Consider the following 17784-nt stretch of genomic DNA (forward strand, 5'->3'; position numbering starts at 1 on the left):
TTATCAAACATGAAATAGTACTGTTAATTTATGATGAATGCTCTCATTTGGACATTTGGCTCTGTCTCTTGCTTATTATTTTCATACGTTAATCTCGATGGAGATATCCTATCGGGGTAGGGGAGTGGGGGGCAAGAAAGACTATACGGTAAATGTCGATATCTTGATGTGTGTTCTATTTTTAAGACTGCGAAATGTGAGTCGGATTGTATGGTAAATGGCAAAAGGCAGGTGAGAAAGACTCATTTTCACTTAAAACAAGTTGAAATTTTACCGGTCCGGCTTGAGTGGACGGCTAGGCGGTTCCATGCCCGGAACCGAGAACGGGACCGTTACTCAACGGCTCTAGGAACTGGACCGGTTCGAATGGAAACCGCCAGTTCTGGGCCGATTCGATCCCATTTTCGGCAGTCCGAGCAATTCCCGATTCCTTGCAAAAAAGGCTATGGTCAACCTTAATTGTTTCACTTCTCATGAGACCTTCATTCATCATTTTGTGGTGCGGTAAAAAGCTAAAATCAAAACCGCTCACTTCAGTCCAATCCTTCTCACATTTCGGATCAAGAAGCACAAAAACCACCACTAAAAAAAAAAAAATTAATCCAATTTGGCAAAAAAAAAAAAATTTTGTGACAAAATAAAAACGTAAGTGTCCAATAAAAACTCAAGATGCAATAAATACGTGTCAACGACCAATTCGTCAGTTCGCCGCGAAACCCGAAACGCACTTTTTTCAAGTTTCGCCATTCTTAAAGGCGTGAACTTTCACATGAACCCAAAAAAAAAAAAAAAGGTTCTCCCTCACTCCTCCCATCCGCCATCATCGTCGTAGTCGTCGTCATCGCCGTTCGCCTCATCTCGGTTCGAAATTCGAGTCGGGCCTGCTCTTCGATGGTAATCACGCACGACCCAAAGGAATCGGACGGCTCGATCTCCTTCCTCTCCCTGGAATCGCGGTAAATTCCTCGAAAAAAATTCCGGCTTTTTGGTTTCTCCCGGTTCTTCTGATGCTGGTTTTGCTACGTACAGCTGCGGGCGTCCCGTCGTCGGTTGCGATCCCGACATTGGGAATGCGATCGGCGAGTGTTCCGACTCTGGGGATGTCGATTATGGTGTTGTGTTGTTTGGTCCGAGCGTTGTGATGTGCGGTTTCGGCAAGAAATGTGAATGCTTTGGGTTGGCATTTTGCAGGATTTAGTCGTTTACCCGTTGATCGCTCCACCTGATTACCACTATGCTTAGGTAGTAGCCGTAGCTCCAATCGTGCAAGCATCAATGACTTCAAAACAACTGCGTCCAGTGAAAAGCTGCCGTTTTTATTTTAGTGCTAGTAAATCAGCTCTGATTTGCTGGGTTTTGTTCCTAATTTACAAACTGAATTTTTCTTTATATATGGATGGGAATTGTGTCTGTTGTATTTTGTGGTGTTTTTAGTTTTCGGTCGAGGTCATGTGCTGTGATGCGGGGGTATCTCCCTTTATTTGGGATTTTTGTGTGCTTGATGTTTACTCCCGCATTGCCGTGCCATGGGGGCATTATCATTTGATCAACTTGCTTCTTGGTTGCGTTGTCGCTGATAATGACATGTGTCTTCTCTTTATCCCGTGAGTAGATCCTAGCCAAATGTAGAGGAGCAATTACGGAGCGTGGGATGTGACTCGTGTGAATGATAGGCATGGCTATGGAAGATGTAACAGAGAGATTAGCTACTTTGCATAGAACGCGAAGGGAGCAGGAAAGAGAACGACGCCGGATGCGGGACAGGCAAAGGAGACAGTCCATGACTCTTGAACAGAAGGAAAAGCATCTTGCTAGACGCCGGAGGAATTATCAGCTCCGAAGGGAGAGAAAACATCAGGGATCAGATCATCAATCTGGCCAAACAGACACAGCTTTTGAGCATGGAAATACTGGAAGGAACAACAGACAAGTGGATCACCTCGTTTCGCAATTTACTGTGCAATATGATCATGCTGTTCCTGTAGGATTTAACCAAGTTCTTCAAAACATCAGTACTGAAAGCTTGAGGTCAAATGGTGGTGTGTACTTTTCTGTTCACCAATTAATTTCATCACGCATAGCTGCTGTGAATATGTCACTAGTTGAGGTTAGATCCTGCGGAAATACTAAGATTGTCCTGGATTGTTATAACTATTTCTTGATTCCCTTTTGCAGGCACAGAGTCTCTTACTTACGATTTAGCTAAAATTCAAAAAAGGCTGCGTCTGATTCACGTTAAGCATTTTGCCCGATCCTTAAAGCGTCCCTTGGGTGAGCTTACTAGCAGTAATATCCCTATTGTAGCAAACCTCATCCTGAAAGGAACTACAGAGGCTAACTGTAAGTTAATTATGTCAATTCTTTTATTAGTCTGGCTGTTTTTCTGTCGGGCATGCAAGAAGAGTCTGATAAATTTTAGAGATATCATATAAGTTCTTTGGCAGCTGCAGCTGTGATGCTAGTCTGCACAGTTCTAGAGATGACCATTATGAGTCTTGTGACAACTTTTAGAAATCGAAGTTGTAAGTTTTCGTTTGATATCTCAGCACATGTTTCAGGTAAATCAATGACAGGTTTACGTCTGAATCGTCTCAAACGGCTAGCTCGGACTTCTAATTCTGTGCCAAATGAGGCTTCTGAGAAGAACCACCATGAGGAAACACAAGGTGCATACACATACATGTACTCTCAGCTAATGCGTCATCTACAACCCTATAGCTTCACCTGTGTGGACCTCTTAACTTTGGAGAGTGGGAGAAATAATAATATCAGTATTTCATGTGGTTTAACTTTTCTGTGCTGTGGTACAGGGCAACAGAAGCCAGAACTTGGAGTGGTTCAGCCAAATGGGGATGATATGTCAAAAATGCCGACTGACAATGTTGCAATTGAAGATAAAAAATGCTCTGATGGAAATCATGAATGACTCGACTCTTAAATCATGCCATGTCCTAATGGTAGTTATGTGAGGCCAATTCTCTTCCAACCTTCATTGGAGTTGGTGACTGCCGTCTCAGCTGATCTGGTATGAGCAAGTTCTTTCTGAATTTTTGTTGCAGGATTGATATACGAGGGGAGTTTCTTGGTCAGGAAAGCTGAATTAGTTGATTTTCTGTCTGCTGGATTCTCCTATGGAAGTGATGGAAGCTGGAGAGGAGCAGTTGTTGTAAGTTTTCGGTCTGGCAACTATTCTTAGCATAGGGCTTGGTAGTTGGTATGTTGCAGTGAATCTAACCAAAACAAGATCCAGGGTTACTTGCCACCATAACAAATCATTCTCACATGGCAAGAACATAATTAATAAATGCCAACAAACGTTGAATTATCTAGTCCTTATGCAGCCCTTTTCTTCCGAAGTATTCGAAGTCTATTATAACCATTTCCATAAGGTTAGGCGGCATGCATTGTTGGTGTTCTGTAGATTTTGTTCCTAAAGATATTACATTAAAATTTTCCAGTCATTCATCACTTCCACGAAATCTCGAACTGCATGTTCTACGATAACTTCCAGAATCTTTCGCTACTCAGCATTCGATGTTTTATGAATTTTACTCGCGAAATTTTGGTCTGAGAGGTTGCTGTCTGTCCAAGGTTCTGTCCTTATCAAGGCATTACAAGCCGTAGTTCTCAAACCTCCATGACCGTTGATGCTGTCAGTTTCATTTCTTGTTACCTAACTGAAAATTCATTCACCGAGGCTGGGCTCGTCTTAATCTTTTGTTCCTTTTTCCAGGACTTCTATGGCAGGAATAATGCAGAAGATTGGGTGAAAGAACAACCTGATGCTTACAGTGTAGGGCAAGTCTCTTCTTGACAGATAGGTATACACAGTATTAGGAAAAACTGTTTAGGTAGCTTACTTCTATTCTTTCATTTGGTCACAGCCACAGGTTGGCTTTTCATATATTCTCTCTCTCTATCTTGAAGGGATGATTTGATATGCAATTGGGTCAGTTGAGAATACTGATAATTCATGAGCTCTCCTTCTCATTTCACAAGTTCGTAAGTCTTTCTTGTGTGCTGACCTCGGGAAATGGTTTTGTCTGGGTTTTACTACTCTATGCATGTCCACGATGCGAGTTCGGTTCAGATCGCCCCGGTCGTGAATCGCAGTATAATACGCCCGAATTCAAGGGTTGTATTACATGCTTTCCTTCATTTTGATACTGAGTGCAAGCAACTGATTTGATTAGCATGCTGCGAGTCTGTGACAACAAATCAACAGGACCACCACTCTCCGTTACGAGAGTTGTAATTTCTAAGACACCAAAGGTTGTTTAGGGCCGACCGATGTCTCCACCGGCCCACACCCCAAAAAAAAATGTGGTGTTGAATCATTCGGAGTACTTTTTTCAGGCCCAATTACATTAAAAAGTTCCAAAGGGTCGGGTCTCAATTCTGGCTTGACTTTTCTCTTTTTGTCTCCTAAAAAACTACTAAATTTAGGTAGGAACTCGATTCAAATCCGAACTTTCTTTTTTCTCATATAAGAACACGTAGAATGACATATCATATATTCGACGTCGTCGATTGGTCATTGATTGGGAAATTGATGGTTGAATCGGAAGTCGATTTTTTTTTTTTTTGGAGATGAAAAATTGTTCCGGTCACAATTGGGGTTCAACTTGAAATTGGTACTTTTCATAAGACAAAACAAGTTATCGGTCCAAAATTGAGATCCAATCTAAAGTTAGCGACCTTTTATGAAACCAAAAAAAAAAAGAAAAAAAGAAAAATCGAGTCAAAATTGGCACCCGTTTTAAAGTTGATGGCTTTACTTGCAACATACATATCAATAAAGAAAGTCTCAATTTTTTTTTCAGCTATAATTTTGCTAGAAAATGGATTTACTATCAACCCTTGGAGAATAAGGCTTTGTTTGTCTTGCGAAATATGATTGATTTTGTAAATATTTTCTTAAAAATGATCGTTTATATCTCTTAAGATAAAGATTTTTTTTTAATTATAGTCAATAATTTGTGTCCGAATATTATCGTAAGTGATAAAAATATTTTTAGTTCATTCATTTTTATAAATAAAAAATAAATAAAATAATTTTGAAATTATTCATTTTTAGCTAAACAATAAGAGCTTAAATATCCTAATTTAAAAAGGAGAAACAAATCCGTGTTGGGCAAAAAAAAAAGGAAAGCAGTAAATTAATTCAAAGAGAAATTGCCTTTTCTAGCCGTCCGATCTGACGGTTCAGATCCAGGCTCGTAACTCTATATATATACACCGACCATAAGCCTCACCTCTCCAGATCTTCCATTTCTAGGGTTTTAGAGCACCCCCGCCCCACCTTCTCCTCTGATCTTCTAATCGTTGATGCTCCTTGAAATTTCCAGGTCCGCGCCGTTTCTGCTCTTCCGATTCAATCGTCCACGAGCTCTTTCGATTCTGCGATTTGCGTGGGGGAATCATTGACGGGGACTTCTGCGAGGAAGTCCTTGGCTTTCGTCGGAGCAAACGAAAATTCCGTGTTTGCAGATTCCGAGGCTAACGTCATAGATCGATGCCCGTCGGCGTCGACGGTCCTCCTTCCGGGAGCTCCTCCGCCGGCGGCGCGTCTCATATTCCATTGCCTACTGGAGCAGCGTCGCTGCTTTTACCTCTGTGGACTGGCCATGAGACGTACATGGTCGTCGATCTTTTCAAAAAGTCTCAGTTTTTCTGTCTGAATTCCTTCGTCTGGTTTCATGAACTTCAGACGGAGTTTGCTAATTTCGAGGGTGCTGGAGACATCGGTGGGCTCTGAACAACGTTCTTGGAAAGTTTAAGTCGAGTATAAAAGTTCGGATTTTTTTTTTGGAGGTTGCTAAGTCTGTGATCTGTAAAAGCTTTTGCTTTTGGAAATCTGACTAGGAAGCTATGCTTCGCTAGATTTAGAACTTTTAGTCAAGTCAATTAGTTTGCATTGTTGATTCGGATTTCAAATTTTACGAATTACGTGACGGGGGATTCTACTCGAAGATCCCTTGCTACTGCTGTGGAGCAAGCTAGCTCTTGTGCTTGCATAGTCCAAAGCAAACGTCACAAACGAAAGCCCGTTGGCGTCGACGGAGCTCCGCCCTTTCGGGGGAGGAGCTTCTCCGCCGCGGGTGGTCTCATATTCCATCGCCTTGTGGAGCAGCATCGCTGCCTTTACCTCTTGGGACTGGCCATGAGGCATACATTTCGCCATCTCGAATGGCAACTTCTTTGGAAAAGGTCCTTTTTTTTCGGTTGTTTAAATTGAGTGTTTGAGTGGATGGTGGCCTGTGATGATATCAGTTGAAAAAATTACCATCTTTCGGGACTGAATGGCTTTGTCAAGCCTTGCTGTCATTCTGCAATTCTGAGGCCTTTCTGATGACTCTGATAAAAGAATGCTTCTGACTTCTTTCGATGACTCTAGCTTTGCCCATTTGAAAGTTTTGCTCATATTGAAGTTTGCTTTTGAATTCAAGCGTGAGAGTAAAGAGAGCTGTTTTGTGCCATTTGATTTGCATAGAATTGAGCTGTTTTGTGCTATTTTACGTTCCTGGTTTCGAAATCCCTGTTCCTAATGGATGTTTTCCCTCCCCTCTCCCCCTCAAGTTCCTTCTGGAGATGGGTTTATGTGCCTTTTGGTGAAATCTGATGAAAGAAGTCGATAGGAGCGGCAGGAGAAATAATTTCAAAGAGGAGTTAGTTATTGAAACGATGGAGAGGCTTTTATTTCATAAGAAGTTCACCTAGAAGTAGGACATTGAAAGCTTATTGTAATGGGAAAGTAGAGAAGTATACGACACGTATATGGAATGAAATGTATGGTTTGACCGAGATGAGCAGGCTGAAAGCCTTAGTCCTCCCCCCGGCCCCAAGGTTTGATAATTGACTGTTGCGGTCGAGAATTGGATATTGCAAGAATTGTCTCTTAGTTCGTTTTCAATTGAATCAGTGTGCTTGTTTTCATTTGGAACAGCACATGTATTCTTTGTATTTTTAGTTAATATAATGGAAAATTTTAAATTGGTACATCTGTGATAAATTTACCATAAATTATTTTTTTATTACGAAAAATTTTAAATTTGTACACTTTGTGATAAATTTGTTCTAAATTAATTTTTTTATCGAGAAAAATGCGTATACCTATGATAAATTTGCGTTCTGTTAAGTTAGATTAATATCATAAAAAAAATTAAATTAATAAATCTGTGATGAACAGAAGGTAAAAATCTCAAATTGTTTTATGACATTCAATTTGTGAATTTGATGGGTAGATTTAACGAAAATGAACGGAGAGTAAATTTGTCATAAGTGTATAGTTCGGAGATTTTGGTAATAAAAAAAATAATATGAGATAAATTTATCAAGTTTGGAGTTTTACGTGGTACTAATCCTTTTTTATGTATGAATTTTAAAGATGTGCTCAGTATTCCATCTGACTTTCATCTGAAGAAATTGGTGTGTTCTAAATTAAATCTGCAAAGTTTATTCTAAGATGTGAAAAAGGGATAAGACGTTCCATTACCACCGGCTATAAAGCGGCCAATGCCCACTTTGCATTAAAACGAATATTTAAAATCCCATAACCTTTTCCTACGAACGGAGGAAAATTTTTCGACCAAAAAACAAAAAAATTTGTAAAATTGGATTAGCTGAGGAGAGGAGACATTATGGACCATCTTCTTGAACTGACATTCGCAAGTTGACAAGTTCTTTCACGGCACTCAAGTGGGACAACACACGCCCGGTTTGAACTTCGAACGACATTGTACCCGAGTTGGCAAAATTTTAATATGGTATTCTATGCATTGTCTCCGAGACTAGAAAACTTTAATGTGTGTGGATTTTGCTAATTCTCTTTCAAGAAAATCTCGCCAACTTGAAAGTTGGCAATTTTTAGGATTTTGTGAAAATATTCTTTTCACAATATCAAAAATTGCCTAGGCGTGCCCGAGCCCGATCCTCGAACCGGCACAAGAAAATCCCGTGCCTAGCCCGGGCATGGCTCGTTAATCATCTTATTTGGGAACCCTTTTGCCAAGTAATTATCAATTCCGAACCTAATCACAAGAAAGGCAGGTGATCCTATCGACTTTTTCGGCCAAGAATGTGCAACTTGAAAGGAAAAAAAAAAAATTCTACCAAAAGGATAAAGAGAAGCTAGCTAGACTTGTTGGAAGAAGAATTTCCACAAGATAAACTTTGTTTGATGCCTAATTAAAGGCGACCCAATAGATTCCTCTCCTTAATAGAATCAAAGGTGCTCGCTCAAGTCATACAATGCCGAGCCTCTAACGTCATGCATGTGGCTTTGTGTCTCAAATCGTGTACTCTCGATGCATGGCACAAGCAATCCCCTCTGTCTTTCACACATCTCCCACTTTATTCTCCCCGTTTTCATATTCCAAAGTTCACATGGAAGAAAAAATTAAAATAAGATAAAACCCAAAGGATTAACAAGATGATTACTTTAATTTGTTTTTTTTTTCCCCATCTAATCACTTTATTTTAGACCTTGCAATCAAATTGCAACCATTGTCGAACACACCACTGTTCTTGCTAAAAAAGCAAAGTCATGGTGCAAACAAATGTTGCATCCTTTGCCTCTGAAGGAAGTAATCACCCACGATGCATTGTGGAATTGCACTACCATTCGTCATTTTTGCTTATCAATATAAATTAAGGCAAGATTAAATTACTTTAGCATACTTGAAAAAACAAATAATCATGCTGAAATTTCTGAAAAGTGGGTCTCATGGGAGGGAGGAGAAGAAGCCAGAACTGGAAGATGGGGGGTGCATTATTTGTCTGGATAATCATCTAATTTTTCCTTTTTTCCGATTGGGTATGACCTCATCACTGTTGATAAATTACATTGCATAGGGACAAATAATTGCAAGGAATCCTTTTAAGTGGTGGAACGCCACATTTAAAATTAGTGCAAAACATTGGGGAATAATGAGCTGGCAAGCCACGCTTTTTCTTGTAGAGTAGTCAATTTAACCAAGAATGGTTTCTTTGGGCGGAATAAGCGTACGTGATTTCGATTCCTCGACTTTACTTTGCATCTTGTTTCACCAAATGTGATTGCGCCGACCGGTTAATCACGTTTTTCTAGGCATATTTGCATAGCTTGAGATTTTAAAGTCACTACTTGAAATAGATCAAATGAGTTTGCGGCGTGCGTTTCGACCCGATCATTACGATGTAATTTGTGCATATCGATTAATTTTGTGCTTTTATTTTATTTTTTTTTTTGGAAAAATGTCCGATCTAGTACGAGTCAACTCACCACACCAACCTCCAAGTTTCCCGTAAATAACCGAGGTGACTTTTCATATTAATTTTGAACTCAACACAAAGTGGCATCATTATTCTTTTTTCCCCCACCAAATAAAAAAGAAGGACTTTACAATTTATGACGTCACCATCTCTCCTCTTTGTAACTTTCTTACATAAGGGGATAGCAATAGCAACTCTCTCTCTCTCTCTCTTTTTTTTTTCTAACATAATTATATGTCATTTTCCCAAAAATTTGCAATATTCAATTTTTTTTTTGCAAATCCTATTTCTAACTCTCCATTTTTACTTCGCAGAGCATGCGCGAGAGTCAAACCCTGCGCGTATAATACTAGCGTCTCCATCCCTCAATTCTTTTACCATAGAGCCGCATACCTATTGGCCGAAAACTCATTGCGTTCTTACAAATCTGCTCTCCCCCCTTCTCTCTCTCCATTTGAATTCGAAAATAAAAATAATATGATCTTATATTTTAGAAAAATAAATTTTAATTAAATAATCATTTCATTAATCTTGGGTTGATATAAATTGAATCGAAAAAAGCCACTGCTTGCCAAACACAAAAAGAAGAAGGAGAGAAAAAAACAAAAGAGGGAGAGAGAAAAAGAGGGCCTATCGCCCTCTCTTTCTTTATCATTCCTCTCTTCTCAGATCTTTCCATTTCTCGTGATTCCTCCTTCGATTCAATTCGATCTCGATTTCATCTCACAGAGAAGAGAAAACCCATCTTTGCTGTATCGGTTTTTGCGCGATTTTTTTCATCAATTAGCTGGGCGAGCACTGGAGATTCTTGTTTTGAATGCTTGAGCTGATTCAGTGCTGAATTTTGATTCTTTCCGACGTTGGGATTGGAGAATTCTGGATTGTTCCGGATCGGCGAACGATCCGATGATCCGGGATTGAATTTCCAAAGGGGCGTGAGCTTGTTCATCATCCGGAACCAGAAGCATTCCGAGTTCTGTCCATAGAAACTCTGAGGAAGGTGAGTTTGTCCTGTGCAATCCGCATTACGATTTGTCGCCCTCGATTTGAATTGTCTGTTTGGGGTGGAATTCGGAGCTTCCTGTGGTTTGGGAATCCGGAAAATCGGACTCTTTATTGATGCTGTATCTCACTGTTTTATCGAGGGAGAGACTGGAGATTGCATCGAGTGTTCTTCGCGCTGTTGATCAGTTAGATGGTTGAGATTAGTAAGTGGGTGGCTAGATTTTAGGTAGGATGGTGTATTGATCGATGTGGTTTGTGGTGAATGGGATTTTTTTGCAGCATGGAAATGGATCATGGGAAGCTGTTTGTTGGTGGGATTTCGTGGGACACGAATGAGGACCGCTTGAGGGATTATTTCCAAAACTTTGGCGAAGTAGTAGAAGCTGTGATTATGAGAGACCGAGCTACTGGACGGGCCCGCGGTTTCGGTTTCGTCGTCTTTGCTGATCCTGCTGTTGCGGAAAGAGTTGTTATGGAAAAGCATGTGATTGACGGTAGAAGCGTAAGTGTTTCCTTCTTTCTAACACGCTTGGTTTTTTCTCTCCTTGCTGAAAATTGCATTTACAGCAGGAATGCATTTAGTTTATCCATACTATACCTTTGATCAGGTGCATACCTTTGGAACGTTCACACTGAACACGGTAATTTGCTGAAATCCCAAGCTCAGAAACAAGAACTCACCCAACAATAGAATAGAAATATAACAGCATCGATACTGTGCACATATATTCAATCGTTACTAAATAGGATTGTTTTTTAGCTGTTTTTTACGAAGCAACATCTTTTTGGGAATTGGTGAAAATACACAAGACTGCAAATGTGATAGCAACTAGTGGGCATGTGCGGAGAATGTATGGCAATGTGTTATGCATCAGAAGGATCTCAATTATTTCTACATTATGATCTGCAGTTGTTTCATGATTATTGCCTTTGTAACGATCCTTTTTAAATTCATTTAACTTTTTAACTATTAATGAGTGAAAAGATGTAGATGAGACAAACAGTTGACTATTTTTTCTTTTGATTCTGTGTGAGCCATCTTTATCTTAGTATAGCTCAAATATCAAGGGGCTGAAATTCCATTAACTGTTGAAGAATGGTGAAGGTGCAGAACAAATATATTGTTGAAGATCCTTAATTTAGAGTTCAGTGGTCACAATTCTATTTCAGAGGACAATTGAAAAGTCGAGTATTGAATACTATGAAAAGCATCGAATTCTTGTTGATTAGGTACTTTAACGTGATCAGGTTGAGGCAAAAAAGGCTGTCCCAAGGGATGATCACAACATTCTTATCAGAAACAATAGAAGCATCAGTGGCTCACCTGCTCCTACCCGGACAAAGAAAATTTTCGTCGGAGGTTTGCCTTCAACAATCACAGAGAGTGACTTCAAGAAGTACTTTGATCAGTTCGGGACAATAACTGATGTTGTGGTGATGTATGATCACAACACCCAGAGGCCCAGAGGATTTGGATTTATTACTTATAATTCAGAAGACGCTGTGGATAGAGTCTTGTACAAGACATTCCATGAACTGAAAGGTAAACTGGTGGAGGTAAAGCGAGCAGTCCCAAAAGAATTATCTCCTGGACCAAGTCGAAGCCCATTAGGGAACTATAACCACGGCATGAGCAGAGTCAATGGCTTCCTCAATGGTTATACCCAGGGATATGGTCCAAACTCTGTTGGAGATTTTGGAGCCAGAATGGATGGGAGACTTAGTCCAGTGACAACTGGTCTGGGTGGAGTTCCTCCTTTCACTCCTCCTTATGCGAAAGGATTGAATAACGAGCCAGGTTTTAACCCAAGCTTTGGGGCAAATGCAAACATACTTTCGAACCTCAGTTACGGGAAGATGTTCAATTCTTTCTACAATGGGACAAGCAGGTACAACACTGGGAGCCATGGAGGAAGTGGTTCCATCTTGAGCCCTGCAGGGGGGAGTTTCTGGGGCAATGGCAGTCTTGGTTATTCTTCAAACAATGCAAGTACCAACAATCTTATGGGATCTGGAAGTGAAAATGCGGGATTGGGCTCTTTTAATAATGCAGGAACAATTTGGGGTCCCTCTTCCAATTCCGCACAAGGTAGAAGAAATAGTTCTACCTTAAGTGGTGAAAACTTTAGTCTTGGCAGTATGGATGGTAGTTATGTTTCAGGAGCTGGAGGAATTGGAAGAAACAGTGGAGTGGTTGGAGCTGGACAAGCTTTGTCATATCCTGCAACAAGTGGTGGCCGCATTGGGACTCCAGATCTTTATGAAAGTAGTTCACTTTATGGAGACCTCACTTGGCAATCATCACCTCCAGAACCAGAAACATCTGGACCATTTGGCTATGGACTTGGAAATGCAACTTCAGATGTTATGACCAAAAGCACTGCTGGTTATGTTGGTTATGGGGTTGCTAATAGACAATCAACTAGAGGTGCGATTGTCAACGATACTCACTCTTAGTTGTGGACATTGCATAAGCCAGTTATCCTTCCTCTTCTCTTCTTCCTTAATTGCATCCTTTTTCACGTTCATTAGTAGTATAAGCAATGATATAGCAAGAACGAGGTTGATATAGGGAATATGTTGCAGTTTTTAGAGGATTCTAGGTTCTCAACTTTTGCATTTTTGACCGCGGGATAGGAAAAGTTGCTCCATACTCAGTAAACTGCCATTCTGCATCATGTCCTGCAAAATAAATCTAAGTCGATAGATTCATTTCTGGCCAATGAATACGTCATGCGTGAGAAAGGACATCTTAGCCGTTAAAGATACGATGGCTGTCATTGATGTTATGAGTGTTTGATATCTCTGGGATAGTCATCTTTGATTATGTTTCACGGATTAGCATTCTGTTCAGAAATTGGGAAGCATTGATCTATTCGAGTATATATGCTCATAAATTGAGAAGCATATTGTTCCCATGACAAAATAGTAGTTCTTCCATTACCTTCGAATAGAAAAGAAGAATAATTTCTCATGCGTAGTACAGGTTGTCGCAGAACATTGGCAGTAGGTTCATTGCGGTTGTTAAACCTTTGGTAGAACAAAATTTTCCGTCCAATACTTTGATAGCATGTCTGGTGGTACAATGAGTTGATTCCTTATCTCACTATTCCATGCCTCGAAGATCGTTGGCATTCCCACTCATCTTTTGGTGGCAACTCAAGGATTGAAAGAGTGGGGATGACAGACTTCTTACTCTTAAATTTGGCTCATCTGTATTCTCTTTGCAAAGTCAAAATTCGACTCACTGCAACAAGCGGAAGGATTTGATTTATCACCTAAAGCTTTTGTGCCCTTGATTTGTTCACAGAAATCTTCTTATCCGATGTTTTAGCATTCATATCTAAAAGAGAAGTCGAAATGCAAAATATTGTTACTGACATTTCTTTCATTGTTTTTGACAGGAATTGCTACCTAGTACATTATATAGACGTCAGAAAGTTACGGTAGGCAAATTGTATCTTCGAAGCACTTGGAGTATTTCGTGTTTGTGTAATTTCCATGTTGAGTTGTTTCTGTGAGTTCAAAGTACGTCTACAGATGATTGGTTTGCCCATCTACGAAAGCCCGTAAGTCGAGCAGATACAGAGGTAATCTTGTGCAAGGTTCAGGCTTGAGATTTTTCACATAGGTTTTGTTTCTTGGAGTTCCGATTGCGGTGAAAAACCATTGGTAGGGTGTTTCCAGAAATTTGTATCATGCTTCTCTGGTGATCCACCGATACATAAGAAGGCTGACACTTTTTTCTGTTCACATTTTTTTTTTTCTCTCTTTTCTTCCAAGTGTTCTTTACATTTTTTTTTCTCTTCACTGTATTATTCGGCAACCATGCTGGTTCTTGTCAGTAATTCCCTCTCCGAGGCTTCTGTTTCAGATAAATGTACACTGAGAGTTATGCACAAGTTATTAGTTTGATATGGAATACTCTTGTGAAATCCAAAGAGATGTGTTACTGAATTCTTATCAAATTTTTACCATAAGAGAACTATTATAAATAATTTTTTCTGATGGGCCAGAAAATGCTCTGTTTTTGAGTCATCTTCTGTCATGGTATGACTGTAAATGCTCTGTTTTTAAGTCATTTTGCTATATTTGTTGGCTGATCATATTGTTAAAAGGGGTTGGAACTAAGAGGTGGAACATGTTCCTACTTGTTGACTTTTGAGCCTTCTTTTCTTTTCAATTACAGCTAGTTGGGCTACAAGACATTTGGTCGTTTCCTGTCTCTTCTAGATTTTTCAGTCATTCTACTCAAGAGAAAGTTCACGATTGGTGCTTTAAATTAGGGGTCGGTACCGACCAAAAAAAAAAAATTCGGGGGTCGGTAACCGGGAATCGAACTGAATCACCCTTAGTTGGCTAGTTCCAAGTCGGTTTACATAGGGACCGACTCAGTTCTGGATTTTTTTCTTTAAAAAAAAAAGAGAGAATTGGGAATCGGTTTGGCTCTAGGGCATTGGCCTTTGAACCAATCGGCATTGCCCGAAAACTTGATGATGACTTGTGCACATATAAGAATCATCAGTTATCATTTAAGGTTACTGTATACTTAGTAGCAATGCTTAACGGTTGATCTTCGGAAGAATATTAACATAATAAACTTTATGCATAGCTAATTTATACTTTCTTCTCGGCTGGTTAAAACTAGGCACTTTAGTTTGCTTTCAAACTTATTCATCAATCGTTAAACACAAGTACATAATCATTGTCGAAACCTAGCAGAACCTATCAACGATGTGCCAAAAAAAAAAAAAAAGGAGTAAGTCTAGCCGTTTATCATTTGGAATTCACACAATTATCCATCACGATGGACAAATCGAATTGTGTAGGCCCAAGTCCAAGCACTTGTTAAAATTAGGCACTTTAGTTTGCTTTCAAACTTATTCATCAATCGTTAAACACAAGTACATAATTATTGTCGAAACCTAACGATGTGCAAAAAAAAAAAAAAAAAGGAGTAAATCTAGCCGTCTATCATTTGGAATTCACACAATTACCCATCACGATGGACAAATCAAGTTGTGTAAGCCTAAGTCCAAGCACGTGTTAAAACTAGGCACTTTAGTTTGCTTCCAAACTTATTCATCAATCGTTAAACACGAGTGCATAATCATTATCGAAACCTAGCAGCACCTATCAACGATGTGCAAAAAAAAAAGGAGCAAGTCTAGCCGTCGATCATTTGGCATTCACACAACTACCCATCACGATGGACAAATCGAGTTGTGTAAGCCCAAGTCCAAGCACTTGTTAAAACTAGGCACTTTAGTTTGCTTTCAAACTTATTCATCAATTGTTAAACACAAGTACATAATCATTGTCGAAACCTAGCAGAACCTATCAACGATGTGCAAACAAAAAAAAAAAATGGAGTAAGTCTAGTTGTCTATCATTTGGAATTCACACAATTACCCATCACGATGGACAAATCGAGTTGTGTAAGCCCAAGTCCAAGCGCGTGTTAAAACTAGGCACTTTAGTTTGCTTTCAAACTTATTCATCAATTGTTAAACACAAGTGCATAATCATTATCGAAACCTAGCAGCACCTATCAACGATGTGAAAAAAAAAGGAGCAAGTCTAGCCGTCGATCATTTGGCATTCACACAATTACCCATCACGATGGACAAATCGAGTTGTGTAGGCCCATGTCCAAGCACGTGTTTGCTTCGGATCGTCGTGTTTCCGCGATACCAGGTGGCGCGTTTTCCGGAGATAGGCATGGAAAACAAAATGCACGTGAGCACATATGTGTCATTCAGCTGTAAGACGTGTCGCCCGTGGATTGGCTAATTTGACTCTCATCCAAGAATCCCCAGAAAAGATATGTACCAAAATCACACGCGGGCCGCACACGCTGGTGGGGCCACGTGTCATTCCACTTGCCATATCTGGAAAAAATTGTCGTTAAGGGTGGGGGTATCGGTTTTGTCTGTCGCATGTGGTCCCCACTCCGACAAACCGACGGCCACTAAGTTCCACGTGGGACGTGACTGTCCACCTATTTCGTTTTTGCCCTTTGTTTTTTTTTGCGTCGCCATGCTTTGCCCGAATTGGTACTACTCGGATCATCTGGGCCGTCCATTTAGAAGGAAGGGAAAGACGAATAATCGTGCGATCGGACAGATTACAAATTAACTGGAACATTCTATCATCACGATTTTAAGGGAAGTTTCCAAAAAAAGTGAGCAACTAAGTTACTTTTTATGTTAAGAAATTGTTCGATAATTACAAATTTTAATGAAATAGTCGGTCCAATACTTACTTTACAGAACAAAAAAGTTTAGTAACCAATACCAAACATCCACAAAAATATTTGAAAATCAGTAATCAACTTTCACGTGATGGCTATAAATTGGATTAATTTCTTAAAATACTCTCGACTTTATGTTCATCAAGAACCGGAAATCCCACTTCTCATAACAAAATCAAGTTCTGTCCTCTGAACTTTTTAGCTCAAAAAAAAATCTTAAATTTTCACTCTAATCCTGAATCTATTCACACGTCAAAAATTTGTCACTCGTTTCTTCAAAATAATATCGGCGAAGATACGTGTTCAGATAAAGATTGGCCGTCCATCGACGTCAAGAAAAAATGAAGACAAAAAAAAAAAGTAAAAAAAAAAGGGGGTGATGGGATGGGCAAGTAAGTTAAAAAAGCCTTAGGGATGGGGCCCACGTACCACGTTGTCACTAACTCGATTAAAAGAAGAAGGGGATGTGCCAATGCCATGTAGCTTTCGGCCAGTCACCATCCACGTCCAGTCCTAATCGAAAAGATACAATCGATAGCCGCTTTGGACCACACAAAAAACCCAAAAAAGTTAAATGAATAGCTATTCTCATTATCATTAGACTATCTTCCTTTGGCTTCTGTCAAGGTGCCACCTGGATTGCAATTTTCTATTCGATAATTAATATAATTCGGAGGAGATTCGAATGAGTATGCGTCCCGCGAAAATATCTTTACCCGTCTCCAAAATTACGCCGGCGTGTCTTGCCACGTGGCCATCATAAAAGGCGAAGCCAAGAAACCCCGATCCACTTGCAATCATGTTTATCAAAATGACTAAGTTTCGTATTAAAAGATCATCTCGCCCTGTGGTGGACATTCCATTCCCCTTAGTCGGAGATGGTCATTCTATTTTCATTTGAATGGCCATGTCTCCCGAACGATCGTAGTATGGCCATTCATCTAATATCAAATCAATCGGTAGATCTCACTTCCTTTTCCCCATACCATAGCTTGAAGGGATACCTTACCTACAGGAGAGAGAGTAAGGGCCGGGGCAAGAGAGAAAAGGTGTTAAATTAGATACACGCTGCACCTGAATGGGAAAAACAAGGTGGAGAGGGTGCTTACAGACGTTATTTTCGTCATCAAGTTGTAGAGATTCATGAAGAAAAAAAAAAAAGCTTCATGCCAATATACATTCCCCATTCCAAGGCCAACTTCAAGAAAATGCAGACAAAAAAGAAGGGGTTAATTTGAATAAACATGTTGCTTTCAAGAATTTGATTCCTGGAG

General features: G+C 39.8%; 2 protein-coding genes and 1 non-coding gene across 6 annotated transcripts; all 3 read left to right on the top strand.

Moving 5' to 3' along the window:
* Positions 1-776: 776 nt before the first annotated feature.
* Positions 777-3968, top strand: LOC115728108. Of its 4 annotated transcripts, XM_030658443.2 has the most exons (8): positions 777-956; positions 1030-1242; positions 1613-2039; positions 2176-2340; positions 2559-2666; positions 2811-2957; positions 3060-3166; positions 3734-3968. In XM_030658443.2, the coding sequence occupies exons 3-6, from the start codon at positions 1667-1669 to the stop codon at positions 2924-2926; spliced, it is 762 nt and encodes a 253-aa protein (XP_030514303.1). In that variant the 5' UTR covers positions 777-956; positions 1030-1242; positions 1613-1666; the 3' UTR covers positions 2927-2957; positions 3060-3166; positions 3734-3968. The 4 variants fall into 4 exon arrangements, with proteins under 4 accessions (XP_030514303.1, XP_030514304.1, XP_048132106.1 ...); XM_048276149.1 differs by lacking the exon at positions 1030-1242 and having other exon boundaries at positions 779-956; positions 3060-3652; XM_030658442.2 differs by lacking the exon at positions 1030-1242 and having other exon boundaries at positions 779-956.
* Positions 3969-6254: 2286 nt separating this feature from the next.
* On the top strand, positions 6255-6346 carry LOC115728110. The gene has a single exon (XR_004013774.1). It is a non-coding gene; the product is annotated as a small nucleolar RNA SNORD96 family (small nucleolar RNA).
* Positions 6347-9844: 3498 nt separating this feature from the next.
* LOC115728100 (heterogeneous nuclear ribonucleoprotein 1-like) lies at positions 9845-14225 on the top strand. The gene is made up of 4 exons (XM_030658432.2): positions 9845-10252; positions 10537-10759; positions 11506-12685; positions 13662-14225. The coding sequence occupies exons 2-4, from the start codon at positions 10538-10540 to the stop codon at positions 13673-13675; spliced, it is 1416 nt and encodes a 471-aa protein (XP_030514292.1). The 5' UTR covers positions 9845-10252; position 10537; the 3' UTR covers positions 13676-14225.
* The last annotated feature ends 3559 nt before the right edge of the window (positions 14226-17784 follow it).

The sequence above is a fragment of the Rhodamnia argentea genome, chromosome 3 (assembly GCF_020921035.1).
Source record: "Rhodamnia argentea isolate NSW1041297 chromosome 3, ASM2092103v1, whole genome shotgun sequence".
NCBI lineage: Eukaryota > Viridiplantae > Streptophyta > Magnoliopsida > Myrtales > Myrtaceae > Rhodamnia > Rhodamnia argentea.